This window comes from Anguilla anguilla, chromosome 11 (genome assembly GCF_013347855.1).
Source record: "Anguilla anguilla isolate fAngAng1 chromosome 11, fAngAng1.pri, whole genome shotgun sequence".
Taxonomy (NCBI): domain Eukaryota; kingdom Metazoa; phylum Chordata; class Actinopteri; order Anguilliformes; family Anguillidae; genus Anguilla; species Anguilla anguilla.
In genome coordinates, this window is record NC_049211.1 from 5,593,106 (window position 1) to 5,619,303 (window position 26,198).

At 47.2% G+C, this 26,198-nt stretch overlaps 2 protein-coding genes across 2 annotated transcripts; both read right to left on the minus strand.

Annotated features, from left to right (window-relative positions):
- Nucleotides 1-426: 426 nt before the first annotated feature.
- On the minus strand, nt 427-6,481 carry bcas2 (BCAS2 pre-mRNA processing factor). Its single transcript, XM_035381145.1, has 7 exons — nt 6,344-6,481; nt 5,320-5,412; nt 4,828-4,898; nt 3,210-3,371; nt 2,073-2,123; nt 1,787-1,867; nt 427-1,625 (listed from the first exon to the last, which is right to left on the minus strand). The coding sequence occupies exons 1-7, from the start codon at nt 6,434-6,436 to the stop codon at nt 1,499-1,501; spliced, it is 678 nt and encodes a 225-aa protein (XP_035237036.1). The 5' UTR covers nt 6,437-6,481; the 3' UTR covers nt 427-1,498.
- A 1,038-nt stretch (nt 6,482-7,519) lies between these two features.
- On the minus strand, nt 7,520-26,083 carry dennd2c (DENN/MADD domain containing 2C; the record flags this gene model as incomplete). The annotated part of the gene is made up of 18 exons (XM_035382019.1): nt 7,520-9,158; nt 9,895-9,981; nt 10,292-10,534; nt 10,714-10,822; nt 11,365-11,406; nt 11,994-12,171; nt 13,249-13,397; nt 14,033-14,173; nt 14,519-14,596; nt 16,422-16,491; nt 17,331-17,440; nt 18,142-18,329; nt 18,688-18,732; nt 18,938-19,031; nt 22,630-22,803; nt 23,508-23,614; nt 24,051-24,175; nt 25,200-26,083. Coding segments are annotated over 18 exons (2,856 nt in total), but the record flags the coding sequence as incomplete, so codon positions are not given.
- Between the last annotated feature and the right edge of the window lie 115 nt (nt 26,084-26,198).

Sequence of the window (26,198 nt, forward strand, 5' to 3'; positions counted from 1 at the left end):
AAAGTCCTATTCCTGCTTGTGTGTTTGGATAGAGTTGTTAGTGTTCTATTTCGGCACCCCTGTTCTGTATGCGTCGTCAAATTTCTTTATTTGGAGAGGAATAGTTTTACGGATTGACAACAAAAATCGACCCAATGACTTGAGTATGTTATATCTAATCTATTTCCACTATAAATTTAAGTTTTTTTCCTGTTCCTTAATAAAAAATAACTTTGTATGCTCTCTCATTTCCCCTTTCCCCACATTTTGCACTGACCATCGTTAGTTTTCATGGTGCATTTGTTCAAATGTGTTCCCTGAAATTAAACGTGAATCGGGTGGACAACAGTATACTGGTCTTCGTGACTAGCCCAGTTTAATCAAAACGAATTCTCTAAACTAGAAAACTAAAACAGGTGCGTAAATTCACGCAGATATAGGTCTGGATGAGGGTGGGGAGAATGTTTATTTTGGTTTTGGTGGCATCACATGACAAGGCTAATTTCCTCAATTGGGTGGAATATTTGATATGTACGTAATAATTACTATTTTGTGATTAGTTTTAACCCATTAACACCTGTAATATGGAGAAAAAAAGAACCTTATGTTTAATAGGGAAAAAGTTGATATCACGTTAATAACATAACTTTCTGAAAATGTAGTGTTGTGCAGTATAATTAAAAGACAAATGAAAATGTAATCAATACAGACATACATCCATCTTACTTCTACTTATTTGTCTTCAATAGATGGAAAAAAATAAGCCAGCCCTGTTATAACTGCATTCTAAATTCTGTAACACCATTAAATTATTTGGTCACTTGACTTTTACGACAGACAAAACACTTGGAACTCCCAAATCCCAAGGCTGCACAGTTGACACATTGAAGCATACAGAACTGTATATGTCCAATTCTGAAAGGAGTAAAATGCTTGAAGTTGTTAAATTAAAAAGTGTATTATAACAACAAATTACATACGGCAGCACACACAGTGCTTAGATACTGCAAGGGGAATCAGGTGAGCACAGCCTCTGGACTTTTTTTGTTCTATTCCCACTTTCTGAAGTTGATTGGAAGGTTCCCCTTCCTCTTCTTTTGATTTACCACAGACATTCAACACGTACAGAAGCTGAAACAGACCAGCGTTGTGGTAAATACCACCACGGGGTTTGACTTTCAAACATTTCTTGCACATTTGTACAATGGGTGAGTTTATTAGTATAAAATAAAAATAAAAAAACGCATTAAACATATTTCGGTAAGAAAACTGAGCAGATACCAGGCCTGTTAACCGCAGACATATGATCTAGCAGTTTTACAAAAAGCAAAAACTCTTCCTCATCCCAGTCTGTTTGCAGGGCTGACTCAAACCCTGTTTGCTGGCTCGTTTTTTTAATCCGTGCCGATTTCATAGCCGACACACCAACACTCTTCCCCGAAGGCCGATGTTCTGCCTCTGGGTCCTCCTCCTTAACCGAATCCTCCTTAGCTCCAGGTAGGAAGGTGCACTTCCTGTCCTAGAAGTCCTGCCGAATGTTCTCCTTGTTCTCGTCTCCTTGCTGTTGTCGGAGCTGTCCCACCTCGTTCTCCAGCTGGACGATGGCGCGCTCAATCTCGTAGTTCTTGCTCACCAGCGACACCCAACTACAAAGCAAAAAAAAGGAAAGACAGCATTGAAATATTGTAGTCGTCACTCACGTTCCTTTACACAAGTATAACTGCTGAAATTCACCTCGACAGCTAGAGTAACTGAATTAGCATGCCCACGATAGCCGCGCTGATAACACTGATTATGCTCTACGTACTTAGACTCCAGCTCTCTCAATTTGGCTCCTCCTGCTAGCTGGTCATTTTTGCGCTGCCAGTTAAGATCCTGGACCTGCTTCCTGTATGGGAGGGAAGAATAATGACACAACGCACTGAAAAACAATGGTCACCAATCATGATTTTACCCCACCCCCCTATTGTCAGGTTAGATGCGTCAAGCTATACATTTTCTTGCAGATATGGTAACTGCTAGATTAACACAGTAAGGAGTTTGTTGAACATCATGCTGTTCAAGCAGCAGCAGCAGGGGTGAGTGGAGCTCACCTGAACCTCTGCAGCTCCTTTTGTGCCAGTTCAATCATGAACGCCAGGTTACTGTTGAGACAAAGCAAGTTGCACACACGTTGACGTTTGTTTTTGACTTCCTCGCACAGTTTCATCGAGTTACATTTTCTCTCAAGATCACGCAAAACATGAGTGAGTGTGTCATTAGGCACTTCAACCCACAGTCAGCATTATTGTGTATGCCACTGTACATACATTGCATGATGATAGACCAATGTCTAAATGCATTTTTATAACGCAGAGAAATATTACGTTTCAATGGGTTCTGACAGCCCATTCAAGATGGCACTGATGTATTAGGGAACATATACATATCCATAATCAGGGCAGGAGTGAAATTTCTGGAAAACAGTGATTTTAAATGAATTGTGAAAAAAAAAATACAATATTTAGAGCTCTTTAGCACCACCATGTGTTATGAATGACCCCATATAATATGGCTGTGAGTGGGGCTGTCAAGTCAGAATAAATTATGGCAAACCGTTTGGGATTGCAAGAATTTTTGTGAAAAGCCACACCTGTTGCAAGTTCACTTGCTTACTTGGGCCACATTTCTCTACATGAGAACATGCATTTTTAAAGAGAAGATGTCAGTGATACATCACGCAGTCTCAAGTATTTTTCAAAACTTTCCAAATGCAATATGGTAAACTTCATGGGTCCTTGGTGGCTCACATGTTGTCTATACGTGGGCTACATGGGTAATGCTTTTTCAAAAACTGCAATATCAATTCACTAGTACAGCGCCACCATGTGGCCGCTTGGCTGAAAATTCAGTCAAGGCACTATACTTTTACATTACATTTATTTAGCAGATGCTTTCATCCAAAGCGACGTACAAAAGTGCACATCATGGTCATTGTACAACTACAAAACACAGGTTCAGTAAGGTTCGATACTCATTTCTTACAGCTATTTCTAGCCAAGAACACAGTTCCGTTCACACAGTGAACACTATTCTGACCTAACTTATGCCAAGCCAAACTATGGAGAGGAACAACCTAGAAGCTATACTTCATTAACGTGTGGAACTTGCTCCCCTAAATATATAAATTAAGCATGAATCCATAAAAGAGCGTGAGTTAGGGAACTGCTTTAGCCCATAAGAGCACTCACTCGTTGTACACCTTCCAGGCATTAGTGCCGTACTCGGCCATGAGCTCCAGGTTCTCGATGCGCACCGCCTGGTGCTCCAGCTGGGCCATGGAGTTATTCACACACTCCTGCCACGCGGTGATGTCATTCTTCTGGCCAGACGAGGGGGCCGGCAGCTCGTATCTGTACAAGGGAAAGAACGGTAGCAAGGAGGTGCACTGACAGAAAGACACTATCTGTGAAATCATAAAAAAATACAAATAAAAACACACCATACAAACACCTAATGCATGCATAAACCAAATAATGTCCTTGTATTCCTTCACCTGGACACGCAATCCTTTGTTTGTGAGCCGGCTGTATAAGACTCAGCGGTCAAATGCGGCAATAAAAGACACTGTGGACTTGACTGGGTTTACATGCTAACCCTAACTCCAGGGTCTAGACCCAACCCAAACTGTAGTGTAAACACACAGACTAAACTCACACTTTTATGCACAAACATAAAACCCAAAGGGGAAAACACAGACTAGAGTCCAGAGCAGAAGCAAAGGTCCACAGTCACACAAGCAAAGCCTGCATCTGCCTCAGGCAAACACGCCACTCCTGCCCCTGGCATGCACTGGTCTTAAGGACAGAGTGCCATGCTTTTCAGCAGAGTGCCATTAATGTATGGACAGAAATGTCTGATCGGAAGTGCAGGCACTGCCATGGATATGAATGCATGTTCAAAAGCACAGGCATTACCATGGATACAAATGCCTGTTCAAAAGCACAGGCATTACCATGGATACAAACGCATGTTCAAAAGCGCAGGCATTACCATGGATACAAACACCTGTTCAAAAGCGCAGGCGTTACCATGGATACAAGCACCTGTTCAAAAGCGCAGGCATTACCATGGATACAAACACCTGTTCAAAAGCTCAGGCATTACCATGGATACAAGAACCTGTTCAAAAGCGCAGGCATTACCATGGATACCAACGTCTGTTCAAAAGCGCAGGCATTACTATGGATACAAACACCTGTTCAAAAGCACAGGCATTACCATGGATACAAACACCTATTCAAAAGCGCAAGTATTACCATGGATACAAACACCTGTTCAAAAGCGCAGGCGTTACCATGGATACAAGCACCTGTTCAAAAGCACAGGCATTACCATGGATACAAATGCCTGTTCAAAAGCGCAGGCATTACCATGGATACAAACACCTATTCAAAAGCGCAAGTATTACCATGGATACAAACACCCGTTCAAAAGCGCAGGCATTACCATGGATACAAGCACCTGTTCAAAAGCGCAGACATTACCATGGATACCAACGTCTGTTCAAAAGCGCAGGCATTACCATGGATACAAGCACCTGTTCAAAAGCGCAGGCATTACCATGGATACCAACGTCTGTTCAAAAGCGCAGGCATTACTATGGATACAAACACCTGTTCAAAAGCTCAGGCATTACCATGGATACAAGAACCTGTTCAAAAGCGCAGGTATTACCATGGATACCAACGTCTGTTCAAAAGCACAGGCATTACTATGGATACAAGCACGTGTTCAAAAGCGCAGGCATTACCATGGATACAAGAACCTGTTCAAAAGCGCAGGCATTACCATGGATACAAGGCCTACCTCTTCATACTGAGCAGCTCCAGCGGCTGTCTGGCAGCGAGCCTCTCAAACTCATTCCGCATGATCTCAGTCTAGAGAAAATCAGGAAAACAAGTCGTCAATATTACCAGACTCGCTCAGCAGATGCACTTAAACTGAATGGCTATTGTATAAATCTTTTTTTAATTTTTTTAAATCAGACATTTCACCCAAAATATAAGAAACATGCTACAGCTATGACTTGAGATTTCAGTTGCAGTTGAAGCTTATTACCAGTCTTCTCATTTAACCCTTTTAGGTGTAACTTCACAAATGTGTGATTAGAATGCTTTCTTTTAACTGAACATTCAAATGCTGATGTAACAATCACTACTGGTAATTGAAAACAACGACGTTCTAGAATGCTGACTTAGAATAAAAAATATACATATTCCAAAAAACCTACTCTTCAAAGGGTTAATCTGGTACACAACCCCACATTCCAAAATTCTGACTATTATGCTCCATACAAACCTCAAAGGCAGAGAAGTCAGGTGTGGGCAGGTAACTCAGGTAGTTCTTTGTAGGTCGGTACCTGCGAGTTTCCTCCTCCACCAGAGCAGCAGCCTACAAGGAGAAATGGACTTCATTCAAAACTTCGCAGAGCACACTCAACACTCGTCTGTAAATACATACCGGAGAAGTGTCTTCACCTTGTTCACGATATTGTGATATTAAAGCTAGTTATGAAAATGTAATCAACTTGCATTAGCATTTATCCACTAAAACGATTTGGCTTGAATCATGTGCTTATAACTGATGCTATTTTTTATTGAGCTTGGAGCAATGGAATTTATGGAAACTGTACAAGTTCTGTAACTGGTTTTGTCTGTCCTAAAAAGGAGGCAGAAAAAACTCATACGACCTAATGTTTGAAAAACGTTTCAAATTAACCATACTCTGGCCAGCTCTCTAATGGGTTCCTTTCATTGGGGACAGTGAGGCTATAAACAGATAATGCTAGTGTCATAACGTTACCGGATTGCAAGCCATCTATGAGTGCACAAACTTACATCGCAAAGCCGACACTCTCCCCTTCCAATGACTCATATTCGATTTTTAAAAAAATCAGTTTACGAAATTACCGTTATTAGCTTGAGCTAAATTTGAAAGGAAGCCTCTTCATTTTTCATATCCTATCATGTAAGACACAGTTAAGTTTACCATAGCGCTTGAGCCATGGTACGACTTACTGACGTTATGAAACTTAAATCGACATCACTCTCGTTGTAGCGTTTCAATTCACGTAATAACACAATACCTTCTACAATCCCGTGGAACATCACTAGTTAGTGCCTCTTTGTAACATCACGGTAAACCATGCTTTTTCCTGAAACTGTGACGCACAACTCGCGTATGTAATACAACCAATGTTAGCATGGACGATCTAGCATCGACCGCACATGCGTTAATATTAGCACATCTTACGATCAAGCCCTTATCACTGGGAAACTATATTTTTAACAGAAAAGCAACGTTTACAACAGTTTGTACTTGCCGCTTCTCTAACGCCAGCAGCGTCATAGCCCTGGTCAAAGTAAGGCAAAGCATCCACAAACACTTCGCCAGCCACAGATATCGTCCCCGCCATTTTCCTTTTGCATCAAACCGATAGGAGCGCGCTTGCGCATTCGTAGGCGGTATGTACCGTACTATCGAGATTAAAAGCGCAGCCTCTAGCAGGAATATTGACTGACCATTGTCGTCAGACGGCAAATATTTTTGTAACCAATGAATGATTTGCATTTTTTTTTTGGATTAGCCTATATATTTAGTCTGAGTATGACAGCTCAGAAGTGTGCTTCATGCTGCATCCCATACCTGTCACTCTGTGTCACTGAGGAGTGGGCCTATTCCCTGTGTTTCAAGTTTGTCATGTATTGATCTTTGTATAAACAGCACAAAAAGCCATATTGGCAATAAAATAAGCTAAGACATACTTTTATGGAATCCCGTGGGGTAATTTGTCCTCTGCATTTGACCCATCCTAGTTCCTTAGGAGCAGTAGGCAGCCACAGTGCAGCGCCCGGGGACCAACTCCAGTTCTGAGGCCAGTGCCTTGGTCAAGGGCAACTGCAGGAGTGTACCTAACGTGGTTTGATTTAGCTTTCCTTTATCAAACAAAGCTACAGTAGTACATTTCTCCCAGTTTATCAAAAGCCATAACCACCATATCTGAAGCATGGCAACACATGAACACCTTTGTGAACTTAGCATGTACATTATTTCCTCACAAAACATTACATTTAACACTGAACAACTTTACAAATATAATATTCTACATTTAAAGCAAATTGTTTACTTCAAATAATATCTTCCCAGATGGGAAGTGGTTGGTAAATGGGAGAGTTATAAAATGGTCTTTGTAGTAATGAAAGTATGAGAGCAAGGAGGAGTGGAATACTTCTCTAAATTAAGTCAGAGTCTGATCATTGGAAGCATGGTATTATCTCGATTAACAATTCTGAAAACTGTCCTTGTTGAAATGTCATGTGCCAGCCAAGGAGTGCAACATCCACCTCAAGATTTGTACAAAATGTGTTTATTTTCAGAAGGGTAATTTATGCTTCATAAAAAAGTATAAAACCTGTACATATTTTCCAAAAAAGCCCTTCAATAGCACTGATAACCAGGCTTAGAGGCACCTATGGTTTCTATTAAAGTACATTTAAAAAAAAACTTCAGTTAAGAGATGACTGTTGTAAACCAAGGTAATATAAACCAGCTCCAAATATTTTCTCCAGGTGTGTGTTTATGCACTAAAACCAGCAATTCAGCAGTTGAGGGATGCTGTTTCAAAAAGTTGACAAGAGTCTCTTCATTGGCTTTGTTTAGACAGTAGGCTTTACTACTCAAATGGGACTCGTTTGTCAAATCTAATTATTCTGGGCAACTGCCAACACAATAAATTTACAAGTGGCCAGATCAGATTTGTGTGTTTCGAGAAACTACATTTCTTATTTGTCATGAGACAATGAAAAAAAAAAAAACTAGCTGAGGACAACAAAAAAAACAAAAACAAAAAAACAGATCTGTTTGGCCAGACAAGTCATATGGCCAGGTCTAGCATATGTATTGGATTTAGGACCACACAAGGGTGTAGTCCAACATGGAATTATATAAATGGGATTATATTTGGAAAATATCAGATTCAATGTGATTATTTTCTGTTTACATTTCAAGGAGATAACTGCTGAAAAAAATTAGGATTCTGCTCTGGGTCGACGGAAACCGCCTGTATAAACAAAGCCATTGACTGATTTCATGGATAATTTGAAATTGGATTTTAAACATCTTTTCATCAGAGAAAAAAATAAATTGTTTATACCATGTGGCAGTTGCAAATGAAATATACTGTAAATGAAAGTAAAAACTAAACAAAAACGAAAGTACAATGGTATTGTCGTTGCTATGTCTGACTGTTCTTTTTCCCTTACATGCTTAACCTCACGTGTTCTTTTTCCCTTAAAGGTAACCCTATTGGCTTCTAGTGACTATAATCACAGCACATCTTGGTAAAGAAAGAAAGATAATCCCAGTAAACCTTAATCAGCAGCAGCAAGAGTATTTACAGAGGTGCACAATTGACAACAGGGTAAAAGTCACAAGACAAGCACCAAAAGCATGTTCATATATTGGCTGAACCAGTCCTACAGACCCAAATGTAAAAACATAATCATAAAAAGAAAAACTGTAAACAGTTTGTAAAAAGAGACAGAGGAAAGGAATGGGTTAGTGACATGAAATATAAATTAATTAGTTGTATAAATTACAGCAAAGGATTTCTCTTTCTGAAATGTTTCTGTACATGCAGCTTCTCAGCAGACCCATCACAAGTACATAGCACCTGCTCCCCCCCGCTCTTCCTCAGTACTCTTCCTCTATAGTCTTCCTCTGTACTCTTCCAGTTTAACCCAAACAGCACACGCTGCTCGCTGTACTGAAGCTCACTCAAAACCTCTCATTTCCAGTTTTCCTCTGACTGCAGTGACTCTCTGGGCTCAGGGATCAGGTGGTTTTTTTCCCCAGCCTAACGGTGGGCTCAGTCCCGGGTTCCCTCCCCGTTTTTTTGCACCCCACGCTTCAGCGGATCCAGGCGCAGCACCGCGCCCCTGTGGTTCCCTGTCCCGTCCCGTCCCGTCCCGTCACAGCACCCCTCGCCCCTCACAGCCCCCCCCAGCAGCTGGCCTGGGTCTGGCGGACACCCCGCTCCACTCAGCGTGCCGAGCGGGAGAATCGCCTGTCTGTCCCGTGACAGAGAGAACGTGCCGGAACTAGCCTTCACTTCTTCTGCAGGAACTTCATCTTGTTTCCTGAAAATGGCGACAAACACTAATGCAGTTATAAGCACCACAAACGGGTTATTACAGTTAGATGAATACAGGCAATTGCAATTGGCTGATGTATCCATCCATCCACCCATCCATCCATCCATCCATCCATCCATATATTTTCTAGACCGCTTATTCCTGGGTAGGGTCGTGGGCGCGGGGTGGTGGGGTGCTGGAGCCTATCCCAGCATGCATTGGGCCCTGTGGCAAGTGAGTGCCACCCCTCCTGCCTTCCAACAGACTCACGTGAGACAACCGTTTGGGTTTTTTAGCACTTCCGTGCTCTTTTATTAAAGCCCACGACTTTCGGTGTCAGAAACAACGCAGCACAGGGTTTTTCTTTCGTTTCTTTTAACACTGTGCACTTCTTTTCGTTTCTCCAGTGTCCGCTACCGAAGACTCCCCGGTCTCCGCTTTTTTAAAACCCCAGGCTCGCTGCTGAAAGCAGTCAGAGGCAATCGGCGCAATCAAACAATTGACAGTTATCGGCGCTCACTACCTCCACCTGACAGCTGTGACGAAGGATCCGAGAGCCGCTCCTCCCACTCTCTCTCTCTCTCTGCAGCCCCCCCCCCCTCCCCCCCTCCCCCCCTCCCCCCCCACCACAGGCCCACACAACATTCAGTCCCAGACTCGAACCCACAGGAGAACGTTCAGGCCCTTGGCCGAGATTCACCAGACTTATCTATTCTGTAAATCAACGTGACGTGTGGCTCACCGAGTCCCTTCAGGAACTTGTTGACCCCACTTGGCTCCGGGTCCGGGTTCGAGGCCATATACTCTGCGGCCCTTACCTCAAACAGCCCTGTAGGGGGGGGGGGGGTGAAACAGATCATCCGTCCTGTGAGGGCACCTCATTTTGGGTCAGCAGAGCAACATTACAGTCAGGTCTTGTAGACGGAACACTCTTTTGCAAAACACTAATTTATAGTATATGATCACTGTGACAGGAACTTGCAGATTAATGCGATTGTCTATTAGGCTCCTGATGCAAAAAAAAGTCTGTTTAATTCCTCGTCATGCACAAGGTGGCAACACTGTTCACTCACGAATGGAACGGGTGCATGCTCAGTCACATGCTTTTGTCTGTCTACAGCCCCCCCCCTCTCTCTCACCCTTGACCCCCCCTTTTCGCAGCTCCCTGTCCTGGATGAAGCCGGCGAACATCTGCGTGTCCATGAAGAGCTGCAGGAACTGGCGGACCCCGCGGGACGGGTGCCCCTTCCGGAAGGCGTCGCGCTGGAACTCCAGCGTTCCGCCGGGGCCCTCCCCCATGTGCAGCGAGTAGTGCCCCACCAGCTCCGCAAAGAAGCGCACGAACGCCTCCGACAGCAGCCGGCTCAGGCTGGAGTCGCCCCCTGCAGGCGCGGAGGGGAACAACGGTGAGACAGCGCTGACGCTTGGGGAGAACACGTTCATAGCGGAAAGTGCTACAGAAGCAGCCATTTCATAAAGACTACATTAATGGCCGAGTTGTCAGTTTATTCATACAAACACAGGCCGGCCTGAAAGTGGAGTCTGTCTCTCATGCACCTACCTCCCTTATTCCCTCCTCCATCTTGCCCCAGCAGCTCTACCCTCTGCTCCAGAATCTGCTGCAGAGCTGCCTGGAGCTTCCTGGGTAAAATGCAGTCCTCATCACCAAGCTGGACAACAGGGAACCAATGAGAATCGAATCCCAGCCAATCATCAACAGGGAACCAATGAGAATCGAATCCCAGTCAATCATCAACAGGGAACCAATGAAAATCAAGTCCCAGTCAATCATCGACAGGGAACCAATGAAAATCAAATCCAGTCAATCTTGATGAGAATCAACACAACTCGGTCTTTAAAATTAGCCTGTATTTGACGTGTCAAAATAACTCTCTGGTGGTACCGCGATTTTTGGAAAAAGCCGACAGCATTAGATCTTAAGATCTGCCAATTCATTTTTGTTCGCTGTAGGGGACATGAGTCTCAAGAACCATATATTCTGCTATGCTGAAACCTACACTTTAAAAAATCGAAATACTTAAAATTTTGTTTCCAGGTCTCAGGAGGGTACGGAGTGGTTTTCCCCAAATTTACACAGTGTAACCGCCCCCCCCCCGAGCACTCTCTAACCCATGTGACAAATATTACAGCACCCCCCCCCCCCCCCCCCCGCCCCGCCCCACTGGACTAACACCACAGCTCTCATACATACCTGTCTGACAAACCTGTCCGCACACAAATCCACAATCAGCACCTGGAAAACAGCAGACGCACATCGGTACCAGAGTGAGTGAGCAGGAAGGGCGTGGGAGCTGGGCCTCAGTGTCACAATATTGTAGCTTGTTCTTTCCCCTAGTTTGACTTGGCAGAAGTTAGGTCAGAATAGTGTTCGCTGTGTGAACTGAACTGTGTTCTTGACTAGAAACAGCTGTACGAAATGAGTATTGTACCTCATACCCTACAGGGTTGGAGTCCTGATCTGTGGTCACTTCTGGCACTACGATCTTTACTTCACTCTAGTGTGTTTTTCTGCACCTCTGCACCTTGAACTGATGCACTTGTTGTACGTCACTCTGGATAAGAGCGTCTGCTAAATGCCTGTAATGTAATGTGTTTTGTAGTTGTCCATGACCATGATATGCACTTTTTGTACGTCGCTTTGGATAAAAGAGTCTGCTAAATAAATGTAATGTAATGTAATGTGTAAAGTACGGTGTCCTGCAAGTCCATTTTTCTGCCTTCAGAGTGCGATCTTCCCCTCATTGAATCGTTTGAATAATTCCTTGCTCCATCGCTCTGCCGGACATCAAACAGACGCTCAGTGGGATCACAGCGACTCACCTCTTCGATGGGCAGCTCCAGCACCTGGGGCAGCGACGCGGGCAGCGCCCCCAGCAGGAAGGGCGTGGGGGAGCAGCTGATGTCCAGCATGCAGGCGGGGAGGACGGGCACGAAGGTGTGTTGCCAGGTGAAGGGGTAGAGGAGAGCCAGGGCAGCGTGGGCACAGTGGGACAGGGTGCTGAGGACAGAGGAGGGGGGGGAGGGTAAAAAACCCAACACTATCAGTATACACACAAACACTAACAGTATACACAGACACGCAGTCATTACACACTGAAACACTATCAGCATACACACACACGCTATCAGTACACACCGAAACACTATCAGCATACACACACACGCTATCAGTACACACCAAAATACTATCAGTATACACACAAACACTAACAGTATACACAAACACACAGTCATTACACACTGAAACACTATCAGCATACACACACACACACGTTATCAGTACACACCGAAACACTATCAGCATACACACACACGCTATCAGTATACACCAAAATACTATCAGTATACACACAAATGCACAAAAACAAACACTACCAGTACACACCAAAACTATGTCAGTATATAAACAAACACTACCAGTACACAGCGAAACAATGTCTGTATAGACAAACTCACAAACTCTATCATTACACACCAAAACACTGTCATTATACACACAAACACTTTCCGTATACACACAAATGCACAAACACAAACACTAGCAGTACACACCAAAAATGCTGTCATTATTCACAGAAACACTGTCAATATACACACAAACACTACCAGTACACAACAAAACGCTGTCTGTATGCACAGCCATTTCCATGTAAGTGGCTGGGTGGCAGTGTTGTTAAAAGAATTAAAGAACTGTACTTGTAACATAAACTTTGCAGGTTGGAGTTAAGTCTCCGCACACCTGAGTAAAGTCTCCACGCACCTCAGTAAAGTCTCGCTCACCTGAGTAAAGTCTCCACACACCTCAGTAAAGTCTCTGCTCACCTGAGTAAAGTCTCCACGCACCTGAGTAAAATCTCCACGCACCTGAGTAAAGTCTCCGCTCACCTGAGTAAAGTCTCCACACACCCGAGTAAAGTCTCCACGCACCTGAGTAAAGTCTCCGCTCACCTGAGTAAAGTCTCCACACACCTGAGTAAAGTCTCCGCTCACCTGAGTAAAGTCTCCACACACCTCAGTAAAGTCTCCATGCACCTGAGTAAAGTCTCCACGGACAGGAAGTAAGGTCTCCGCTCACCTGAGTTTGTCGGCGATGAAGATGACCCTCCTCTCCAGCAGCAGCGAGGCGAAGACCTGCAGCAGCCGCTCCACGCTCAGGCAGAGCAGCAGGCTCTCAAAGTCCACATGCTCCAGGCGCGAGTCCACAGGCCGGCACAGGGTCAGCACCTGGGGGGCAGAGACGGGACGGGCGTGAGCAGGGCGGGACGGGCGTGAGCGGGACGGGACGAGCGGGAGCAGGACGGGACAGGCGGAAGCAGGGCGGGACGAGAGTGAGCAGGGCGGGACAGGCATGAACAGGACGGGACGGGCGGGACCAGGTTGGGCTGGATGTGACCAGGGCAGGAATGGGGCGGTCCTTGGCAGGGCGTGGCTGTTCTCACCCGCACCCACTTGCCTACTACTGAGTATACACTAGACGAGACAGTTGCAAATTAGGTGCGGTTTACTGTAAAAGTAGTGTACTTAAAATCCCAGGGGTATTGTCGGGAGCATACTTTTCAGGAAGCGAACAACCATACTGGTCCCGTAAATGATGCGCAGCTTTGCTTTAAAAAGGAGGCGCATCTTCGCCGACGTCTTCCTTCGACAGCGACGATGACAACACGTGAGCACAGGCACAAGGGCGAAAGAGAACTCACACGACGCTTCCGCACTGCGGCTGGAAAATAGCATGAGGGAAATCCTCTGCACACTGACCGCTGTGTACTAAAACATACAGACTAAACAGTATGCAGGATGCTTAGCGGACAGCGCGCGGACTGAGGAGGACACACCACACGCGGACGCGGACGAGGGCTCACCTCCCTCCCGGAGCAGGGCAGGAAGCTCTTCACGGTGATGGTGCGGCCGGGGGCGGGGAACGGGGCCTCCATGACGCTGCGCATGAAGGGGTACACCAGCGCCGGGGAGATCTCCCGCCTCCTCTCCACCTCCTCCAAAATCTCATCACACACAGACACACAGGCCAGCTTAACATACACTGTCTGTTTCAGACACAGTCCAGCTTAACACACACAGTCCATTTCAGACACACAGGCCATCTTAACACACACTGTCCATTTCAGACACAGGCCAGCTTAACAGGCAGGTGGGGTTGAGGAAGGACGAGGACACTTCTTTGATTGTAAACACAAGACCACAGCAAGGCTAAAAATCCCGCATAGCATGTCTTTGCCACACACAGTCCATTTCATACACAGGACAGGGGTGACACACACTGACCATCTGAATTCATTTTAGGAGCCCGCTAAACAGACTCAGTGATTGACACATTCCCTGACTCTCACCTTGGCAAACAGGTTGAAGCAGCCCAGCCTGCTGACAATGCAGTGAACTTCCGGAAGCCTCTTCCCCTTCCCACTGGGCTGGCATGCGGACACACAGGTAGACGACAGGCGAGGCACAACATTTTAACACTGATAAATTAGGCTGGAATGCTCAGATTACAACACAGGGGAGATGGATGGCGTTTTTTTTAAATATGATGTGCTTTGTTCATTGTGCATGCAATATACCCTGTAACAGAGTAAACTGTTCTCCTTAGCCAGATCACCAGCCTGATCTCCCTTCCCTGCCCAAATATGAAAGGGAACAGCCTCAACAATTAAACAAGTTCCTTTATTTAAAAATAATAATAATAACTGTAGGCTGTTCTGGGGTCCACCATATTAGGGCAGCAGTGTAGTATAGTGGGTAAGGAACTGGGCGTGTAACCGAAGGGATGCAGATTCCTGGATAGGACACAGCCGTTGAACCCCTTAACAAGGTACTTAGCCTGCATTGCTTCAGTATATATCCAGCTGTATAAATGGATGCGATGTAAATGCCATGTGAAATGGCTGGAATTTAATGTCAAATATTTATTTATAGACCGATGCCAGAACTCAAAAGGCATATAGATTTAGAGAGCTCAGCTCGGCCACACCGCAGGGTCACTACCGCCATTTTAGTTCAGTAAGATTTGCATTGAAAATTTTAAGCATTTAGCTGACACTTTAATACACGGCGACTTACAATTAGTGCACAAAAGAAGAGCCAAGCCTAGATTCGTAATTCACCAACATTCCATGAAGCAGTTATTGAAAGTGCATTGGACTGGCCCATAACACACCAGCAAAGCAGATAGTCCTTTATCACTAGAATTAACATGTGGAACAGAAGGTACAGGGGATTTTTTTCTGGGGTGGGTGGGGGGGTGGGCAGAAAAATGTAGGACAGATTTGAGAAGATATGGTAGAGGGGGATGGTAATCAGGGTGGAGAAGGGGGGAGGGGGGGACTTTAATGCCCTGAGCCAAAAATAAAAAATGAAAAAAGGAATGTGAGACGATCGATTTAATGCATTTGCTCCCATGTAAGTAACGGTCGCTGAGGCTTTCCCAACTTCTGAGATCCTCCTGTCCGGACTGGCCTCACCACACAGAAGCAACATTCTTTGCCTGAAAATGGAGATTTCACAACCGCCAACCGCTAAGCTGAGTTATACTCCAGCGCTTGTGTTTGGTCTCTTTTAGAAGACGCTTTAACATCGAAGCTTTTGCCAATAATGTCATGGTATAAGAACTTCCTTTTGTTTTTTTTGTTTTTTTGCTTTTTAAGTTGTACACCAGTCACTCTGCACCACCAAATCAAGGTCAGTATTTTTCAGTCATTTTTTTCAGCCATAACTTTTTATTTTGAGTAAAATTTGTAACTGGAGGAGAAGCATTTCTGCACTCAGTTTTGTGGTGGCTCCTTGGTTGGACGTTGCTCAATCAGTCTCACTGGGTTGAAACTGGAAGTTTGGTAATTCTTTGGTCGGGTCAGGTTTGCTGGTCTCTTCCTCTCTTGCTCACTCTCTGTGTAACCTACAGTACTTATTTAACTATTTAATCTTAAATCCTATTTAGAGTCTTTACTTATGGCTTCATTGCAATCATTAACCAATCAACAGGATTGAAGTAAATTAGGATTAAGTAGGTCACCTTAAACTATGAGAAGTCATAGCAGCACAGAAATCTCACCCGTTACCTGAACCAACAACTTCTGACTACTGGAACTGTGGAGTGAACGCACAGTTCGCTCATGTACACTCAATCCTGGCTTGTACGCACACGTTCACATGAGCATGAATGCACGCACGCACACACACACACACACACACACACACACACACACATCCACACGTGCACATACACACACACACACTCACCAGGATCTTCCGGCAGTAACCAAACCAACGGCTGCCATCCTCCCCCGTCAGAACAAAGGAAAACGTTTCACTGGAGATGAAGAGACAAGAGGCTCAGTTGACAGAACAAAGTCCAAAGTCCAGCTACCTACAATCAGCTCAGCTCCTACCGGTGGGGGCAGTGACATTTTGACAGTTCCATGAACCTGGGCTACTTTGAACTGCAGCAGATGTATATTTTTAAGGACACGTTTAGTTTAAAATACCTGCTTTCTGCAGAGACACACACCTGTGGACATTCCTGACATCTCCAGGGTTCAACCCCTTAGAGTCAGTGAAGTTCACTGCTTTCAATCACCAGTAGTGCTGATTACATCAACATCAGAATGTTCAGTGAAGAACATTCTAATCACACAGTTGTGATCTCACACCTTAAAGGGTCAAAGTTCAGTTGGTCAGCAGCTAGCTGCACAAACTGACATTGCTTGACTTGATGTTAAATTACATCACACCTGTAAATAAACAACAAAAAAAAGAAAAAAAGACATCTGACTGAGGCTAGCAAGTACAAATTGTTTTGCCTTTATGATTTGCCCTGACCCCTTTCAAGGAGGGCGGGATAGGTTTGATTACCTTTCCACAGATGGATTTAAACTTTCAGGATTATATATTTTTTTAAATAATTTCAAGCACCATGGAAACCCTGGCAGACAAGTGCATTTCTCCAAATGTGTCACAGGTCTCCAGTAAACACAAGCAATGACATCATCTCTGCTCTGAAGTAACCTGCCACTGGATTGGTCAATAAACTCCAGGAAGAACAATGTCCAGAATAGCAGAGGTAGGTCTGACGCAAATACGCTCGGTCTGCAAGGTCACCAAACGTGGACCGAGGACCAGCGTGACCGTGAGGAAGACTCCGAGCCTGACCTGGGGAGGTCTGCCGAAGGGCGCCAGTCCTGAGAGTCGGGGAAGCAGAATTTGGGGATGGCCCTGAGCCGGTCTTCCGCCTCGCGTGAGTGACGAGAGGACTTCTCAAACTGGACCAGGAGAGAGAGGCAAAGGCACCGTAATCTCAGTGTGCTTCATAACACACTCCATGCACACCACACTCGCACAGCGACGCCAGGGCCCTGGGCTCGTTACCTTACCACGTTCTATAAAAGCATAAAAAATAGGACTGTATGACCTTGCAAGCTACTTTATTTACCAAATAGCTGGCTAGTTGTGATTAGCGAGCCAACTTCTGTTAGCATTTGTTCCTTCTGCATATCCATTAAAATTATTTTAATTAATGCATCAGTGCTACAATACAACGGCTTGTATATATCCACAGGTACCCTTCCAGCAATTAAAACCTGGCAATTTGTCTTAATGGCATAAAAATGCAAAACAGACATTTATGCAAAATGAATGTTTCCATAGTAACAAATAAGGCAACCATCAGTACTACAATACAAATACAGGACACCTTATGCAATTCTGATCATTCGTGTAACATTTATCAAGCCTCACTTACTCACTCACTCTGACAACATGAAAGCTGCAAGACACAGAAAACAGCAACATTTTGCAAGGATAAACATTTAAAAATGAACCACCCACAAACTAATCCCCTGGCTGACAAATCTTTGTTGAGTGCATTGTTTCATTAATTTATCTTCTCATCTCATCTCAAAATATAAATTGCACCCCCTTCCCCCTTCCCCCGTCCCCGTCCCCACCCCCACCGGCCTTCTACCTTATTGGGGAACTGTTGTGTGATCTCAGGGGAGTACGTGTTTCCGGGGGAGCCCTTTCTCAGCGACACCACCACGAAGAGCTGGAAGAGCTGCTGCTGCTGGAGCTGGATCAGGTCCCTCTCCAGCGTGCGGTACCCTGGCCTCCTCCTCAGGGTGGACTGCACGTAGACCGAGCGCCGCGCCTCACCTGGGGGGGGGGGGGGCAGGGCGGGGGGGCGGGGGCAGCAACACCACCGCACGGCTTATGGCTTTGAATTTCAGGACCAGGATCGATGTTAAATTAACTATGAGAGAGAATTAGGGACTGCTTTCTGCAGAAATAGGGAGGGGAGGGGGAGAGAGAGAGAAAGAGAGAGGGGGACAGGGGCGGAGAGAGAAATAAAGGGAGAAGGAGGGACAGAGAGAGAGAGAGAGTAGTGAGAGAGGGGGAATAGGGGAGAAAGAGAGGGAAATTGGGAGAAAGAGATGGAGAGAGTACAGAGAGAGAGAGGGGGAAGTAGGGAGAAAGAGGGGGAGAGAGGGAGACAGAGAGAAAATGATCTGACCTTTACTGCCCTCCTCTGGGTCACTCTCGGTGCCACTGTTCTCTTCTGTTCACAAAAAAAGAAGAGAGGAAGCAAGGGAAAGGAAGAGGAGAGAAGGGCAGGGCTGTCAGTCTGGACAGGCTTACATCACTCCGCGTACACGTGTGTCAGTATTTGTCAGTATTTGTAAACAGCATCTGCATTTTCATCTGCATTTGCATTTTCATCTGCATTTTCATTTGCATTTGCATTTGTGGGGCAGGTTCCGCACCTCGCACGGAGCTGTCCTGCCCGGTCCCCTTCTGGGTCCGCAGTCTCTTCTTTCCCCGCTTGGCGGTGAAGATCTCCTGGATCTTGCTCACGTACTAGAAATTCAGCGCACACAAGCGGCCACATGGAATTCATTTAGCCAGAGCTAACTGCAATAATGCTAGATCAACAGCAAATTAGACACAGAAGTGCCCTGTGAAAAAAAGACTGGAAAAACAAAAGAATCACTGTTTTAAAACAGTGAAAGTGAAAGGGTACGCTATAAGGAAAGAGCGATCCCAGAGTGCCCCAGCTATCAGGACTGGATTAAGTGTAATAATAAACCCCATCAAATGCACAGAGAGGGGAGAGACTGGGCTCAGGGACGCAGTCCAGCTGGACACGTTTTCAGCTACGAGAACGTTTATTTTTCTCTTCAGCTCAGGAGCGCCGGGCGGAGCGAAGCCAAGATCCCCTTCCACGCCGCTGCTCAGCCGGGACGTCCCAGAGCGGCGAGCTCCAGGGGCGCTGGGGTGTCACCCCGAGACTGACTGCGCCTCGTCAGGTTTGGGAGCCGGGGGGGGGGGGGGCGCAGGAAATGAGCAGGCAGCTGCGTCCCGGACGAGCGCTGGCCTTATCTCAGACGGGACACCCTGCAGCACAACCCCCCCCCCCCTCACCCCCCCCCCCCCCCCCGCCCCAGCGCTTCGGTCTCCCACGGAAACAGGCCCACACTGCTGCCTCTGATAAAGCTCCCTCACCACACACACGTGCCCCTCGCGACACAAAGGCCAACGGCAGTAAAATCAACGGCAGATAAAAACACTTATAATAATAAAACAATAAAATGAACATAGTAAATAGCGATTCAAATAAAACCATAAACTGAAATAGAGAGAGCAGCACGAGCACACAGGCTGATAAATCTACAGTGGGTAGAGCAGGCCATGGGAATTACCCACAATGCAGTGAGGGGCACCTCATAATGAGTCATCTACAATACAGTGAGTTGGACAGACCTCATAGCGAATCACCGACATTGTAGTGAGTTGTACCTTATAGGGAATCATCTACAATGTAGTCAGTTGTACCTTATAATGAATCCACTGCAGTATAGTGAGGTGTAAGTGAATTACCTTCAGCGCAGTGAAATTACCTCACAGTGAATCATCTACAATGTATTCAGTTGTACCTTATATTGAATCGTCTACAGTGTAGTGAAATGCATCACACTACTCCAAAGAGACATAAAAAGGAAAGTCGTCAATGATTCGAAAGGCTTGAAAGGCTCATGCCGAAACACTTAAAATGACGGCTGCCCAGGATAAAACCAAAATTATGTTTTTCCTATTAGCAACTTAGCATCATTGCAACTTGATATTTGCAGCTTTCAATGAACATCAACGTATAACAAAGTCACACTTTAACAAGCACAAAACTGATGTACCGTATCGCCTCACGTTCACAAAGAAAGATGTTTCGGCAGTACCAAACGACAAGCTTCGCCCTCACGTTACCTCACCTAACTCCTACACCTGTACGGCAGCAAACTAAAATAAAATAATTCACAGAGAAATATCATCCGTTGCATTTCTTTGGAGAACCCAAAGCCCTGGAATCCATACGGGGCACATGACAAGGCTGTTGGGACCAACAGGAAGCATGAATCTTTCAGCCAGCGACCGGCTCAGAAGGAAAAACTTAAAAACAGCAGTTCCTCCTTTTAACCCCACACCAGCTGTCCTTACGCTCCGCACCAGAGCTGCCAAAACCCTGTTCCTGGAGATCTACTGTCCTGCAGTTTTTCATTTCTACCTCGTGTGTGGCACACCTGATTCAACCACTTAGCAGCTCAATGAGGAATGAGGTGTGCTTCCTGTAGGGTTGCAGTGAAAACCTACAGGACGGGAGATCTCCAGGAACAGCCCTGCCCTACACTCTATACAGTCCAATTCCCCCCCCCCCCATTCCCGCTTTCTCTATGTCTTTAAGGCTCTTCCCCTTTCTGTCGCTAACTGACTGTGAGCATAACGGTCACATGACCGCTGTCCTCACGGCTCTGTGGTCATGAGACCTCACAACAGGACCACGACAGATACACACACACACACTCACACTCACACATACTCACACATACTCACACATACACACACTCACACTCACACTCACACTCACACGCACACGCACACGCACACGCACACGCACTCGCACTCACACTCACACTCACACATACTCACACTCACACATACTCACACTCACACACACACACACACACACACACACACACTCACACTCACACTCACACTCACACTCACACTCACACTCACACTCACACTCACACTCACGCAGGCACACACACACACGCAGGCACACACAGATACACACACACACAGACAAACACGGGCGCGCACACACACACACACACAAAAACAAGTACACACCCACACAGAAACACACACACACAAAACAAACACACACACACACACAGACAAACACGGGCGCACACACACACACACACACACACACACACACACACACAAAACAAACACACACACACATGCACAGAAACAGACACACGCAAAAGCCAAAACAACAAAAATTGCTCCGCTGTCCCAATACTTTTGCATCTAACTGCATACAGTGGGGACCAAAAGTCTGAGAACACTACCGAGAACAGATTGTTTTCATTGTCTATTACGGGCTAATACAATTATGATACTTACGATTCTTATTCAAGAACACAATATTTTTTAAATAATATACGTCAAAAAAGTATAAACACTTTTTGAAGGTCAAAAACTGTTAGTACTTGGCGTGTTTGCCTGTCGCCTTGGTTACGGCCTTCACTCTGCTTGGCGTGGATTCCCCCAGCTTATGCAACACCTCATCCTCCACTTCATCCCAGATTTCTCATCCCCGCACTTCCCATAAATTATCTCTCGATGTGCCTGGAAGTTTGGCCTTTTCCCTCTTCAGCTGCTCCCGCAGATGTTCCGTTGGGTTCAGGTCCGGTGACTGTGGTGGGAGTCGATGCCATCCTAAGTAAGCTCCCATTGTTCCCAATAACGCATTCTTGAATAAGTCAAATCATGAGTCAAAAGTATCATAGCTGAATTATTTCTTGATAAATAATGAAAACAACCAGGGGCCCGTATCACGAAGCAGGATTACCGATTTAGCTGGATAACTGCACCGAGTAAAACCCGGAAAAGCTTTTTTTTTGTAAGCTCTTTTCAGTTCAGTCCCATGTTCCAGATTTGGCAGGGTTCCGGGTTTTACTCAGTGCAATTATCCAGTCATCCTACTTCATGCCACAGGCCCCAGGACTTGGGAGTGTGTCCTCAGACTTTTGGTCTGTGCTGTATATAAACACAAACGTACAAATGGTAAATGGACTGCATTTATATAGCGCTTTTTATCCAAAGCGCTTTACAATTGCTGCCTCTCATTCACCCATTCACACACACACACTCACGCCAACACCAACGAAAGGCTGCCATGCAAGGTACCAATCAGCTCGTTGGGAGCAATTAGGGGTTAGGTGTCTTGCTCAGGGACACTTTGACACGCCCAGGGAGGGGGATCGAACCGGCAACCCTCCGACTGCCAGACAACCGCTCTTACCTCCTGAGCTATGTCACCCCACAATGGTACAATGCGCCATTACACTGTAGTGCTGCGTTCAGGGGCAGGACCACCTGACCCTGGCTCTACCTGAGGCAGTCTGTATGTCTTCTGGCCCGTGTAGCAGCTCTTGTTCGGGGCTGAACGTCCGGTGGGCAGGAGGGTCTTGGATGTGACGGTCTTCCCCGCCTCCTTCCTGTCTGAGCCCTGCCCAGTCTCCACCCTTTCAGAGGGCGCTCGCAAGGTGAGGGGCTTGGGTGGCAGCTTAAAAAAAAGAGCGGGAAAAAAAGAGCGGGAAAAAGGAAAGAGACGAAAGAGCAGACAGGGAGGGAGAAGGAGGTAGAGAACACAAAGGTACAGGGTCAGCACAGGTGTCCTCTCAAGGAGGCTGCCATCTGTTGGCCGCAAATGGCAATTACAATTACTTTAATGAACATTAAAAGGAGCTCTCCACCCTCAGGTACAATAGGATTTAAATCGTCAACATGTCTTATAACTATAGTAGCTGCTTTTTTGTTACTGTTACACTGTTGCTCAATTCCTGTGTATTATCCTATGTTTTATTTATTATCTTTTGTTTTTTACAGTGTGTTCAGACTTCTGTGAAATGGACTTAAAATGACTCATCTTAGCGCAATTACATATTTTCCAGAGAACGAACTGACTGGTAAAGCATTACTGGTAGCTGGAAGCTGTATCTAAAGTAAGAGTCTTCTTTGTTAAACAACACAATTCATAAAAAAGTTGACAGAAATTTTGTTCTTGCTTACATCCTCAGAACAATCACATATAGCACAACTTCTATCAAGCAAAAATGTATTCACAAGTGAACCGGAAGGCGTGAAATTCCTTCAATAATTTCACAATCGGAACACAGAACTCTTAAGGCTACTGCAGTAATACCGGGCCGGTTTCTCCAGTTTCTCCGGTTTCTCCGGTGGATTGTGATTGGACAGACGAAGCGTTACCTTCGGCGTGTCAGCGCTGTGTTTCGGCAGGGCGGTCCAGGGCACAGGGTGACCCCTCAGGGGGGGCAGCCTCACGTCCTCGTACGGGTTCTCCCGGGTCTGGTCCGCTGCAGAACGAGGGGGGGGGGGGGGGGGGGGGGGGGGTTCCAGTAACGGCCAACACGCAAAGAAGAAGGCTAAATCACGGAGAGGACAGGACGTGTGTGTGTGTGTGTGTGTGTGTGTGTCTGCGCATGTGTGTGTGTGTGTGTGTGTGTCTGCGCATGTGTGTGTGTGTGTCTGCACGTGTGTGTGTGTGTGTGTGTCTGCGCAGGTGTGTGTGTGTGTGTGTGTGAGAGAGCGAGAGAGTGCGTGAGTGTGAGTGTGTGTGTACACATGCGCGTGACAGTGTGTGTGTATGATAATGAGTGTGTGTGAGAGAGAGAGCATGTGCACGCATGTCAGTGTGTGTGCGTGTGCGCGTGTGAGAGAGTGAGAGTGTGTGTGTGTGCGTCTGTAAGCTGTATGCATACGTACGTCCGTTTCCCAGTGGGTGAGACTCACAGATGATGTCTTCGTAGATGTTGTCCTCAGACAGAGCGTGGTACAGCCCTGACCGTCGGCACTCGCTCCCTGGCGCCCCCTGCTGGCCCGTCAGCTGCGCCACATCCTCAAACTCAAACGATTTCCTGCGGAGAAGCAGGGAGGGACAGTGAGAGACTGAACTGGGAGAGGACCATGTTTAAATTTGTCCTACTCACTTCCCTGGCCTACACAGCTTACTGTAAATACATATGAGATTATAAAAAGGACACTGCACGCCCAATGAAAATGAGGTACTGAAAATGAAATACTCAACAACTTATGTGAGAGGAACACAGTTAAAGGCCACACAGTGAGCAGGAACATGTAGAGAAGAGACAGAAACAAGGGAGAAAGAGGAGAGAAACAAGAGAAAAAGGAAAGAAACAAGAGAGAAAGAGGGGAGAAAGACGAGAGAAACGAGGGAAAGAGAGGGCAGAAACGAGAGAGAAGAAGCCCAGAAATAAGAGGGGAGGAAACTGTGAGAAAGGGATTGAGAGAGAGAGAGAGAGAGAGAGAGTGAGAAGCAGACAGCGATCACACCACAGTTCAGCAGGACTGCATGGGCGGCACTAAAATGTGTGTGTGTGCGTGTACGTGTGTGTGTACGTGTGTGTGTGTGTGCAGAAACAACCAAATGTGACCCCTGGAACCCGGCCCGCTGCAGAAGTAGGCCACATCCATACAATAGGCCCCGCTGCTGCCAAATACAGGCTGACATCACGCCTGGAGAGGGGCCAACTGCTCTCAGCCCTCAGAGCTCAGAGCTCAGAGAGGGCGAGCGAGCCTCACCGCCCCGCTGCAGCCAGCGCCTCTCTCTCTCCTTCTCTCAGCGCTACGCCAGCTCCGCCCACCTCTGCATGCAGAGGCCTGGCTTTCACGCCAGCGCACACACACAGCGCAGGGGCCGAAGAGGTCATTCTACACGCTACGTACGCATTACACATTAACAAGCCAGACCGCATATTAACAAAACCCGCTCGGCTCACGTTTCGCTGTTGAGTCAGGGCGCTTTGCACAACGTGCACCGCCTACAATGTGAAAGTACACTCCGATAAACTGGTTTTAAAAATCCTTTGTTAGTATGTTTTTTTTGGGTCCTGTGTGAAATCCAGCCGGGCGAAGGCTCACCTGTTCCGCTTGTGCCGGGAGAAGCCGTTGCCATGGGTGACGGGACAGGGCGGGGCCGGGCAGTTAGGCGGAGGCCCGCTGGTGTGGCTCTTGGCACTGGACGGGCTGACTGGGGGGGTCCAGTACTCCCACGGGCACCAGCGCCCGGGGGGGCTGTCGGCCCCCTGGTACTGGAACGTGCGCTGGGGTTTGGTCGGAGGGGGGGTCAGCAGGGAGAGCCCCCTCCCTTCAGACGGGACGCCCTCCGGACACGCCCCACCCCTCCCCCGGTCCACCAGCAGCTCCTCCCCCTCGAGCCGGCGCCAGAACCCGCGGGAGGTGTAGAAGTTTCCGGGGGGCAGCGCCGTTAGAGGGTCCTCCACAGAGGACGGCGGCGAGGGGGGATCTGCTTCCGGAACCTTCTCTCCGCTGGCTTTGGCGGCGGCGGCGGCGGCGGCGGTATAGTAGCGGGGGTCGCGGGCGAGGTTCGGGGCGGGGGCGGAGATGGGGGCGGGGTCCGCCGCACCGTCCGGGCGCTGGTGGTCCCGCTGGAGGTCCGGCTTTCGGCCGCCCCCCCCGGGTTTGCCCCTCCCCGGGTCTTCCCTGAAGTCCAGCCCCAGGCTCTTGGCCTTGGCCAGGCTGGGCTTGGCGTGAGCTGCGCCGCCTCTCCCCGCTCCACAGTCCCCGTTCCCCAGCAGGTCTCCAGAGAGGGTGCGGGACACCACGACCCACGGGACGCCGGCCCCGAGCGTGACCCCCCGGCCCCCCTCCTGCTGGCTGCGCCCCTCCCACTGGGAGATCTTCTGCTTGATGTTGACGCCCGGGTTGCGGGCGAGAGCCCGGCCGGAGGAGGGGGACTGCCAGGGGACCGCGGCTCGTGTCCGTCCCGCCCCTGCCCCGCCCCCTCCCCCAGCCCCTCCCCCTACCCCGAGCGACAGCATGGAAAGAGGGGGGGACCACCCCGCCAGCCTCCCCTCAGAGCACAGTCACCATCGCCGGAGGCATGTGCGGCAGTCTCCC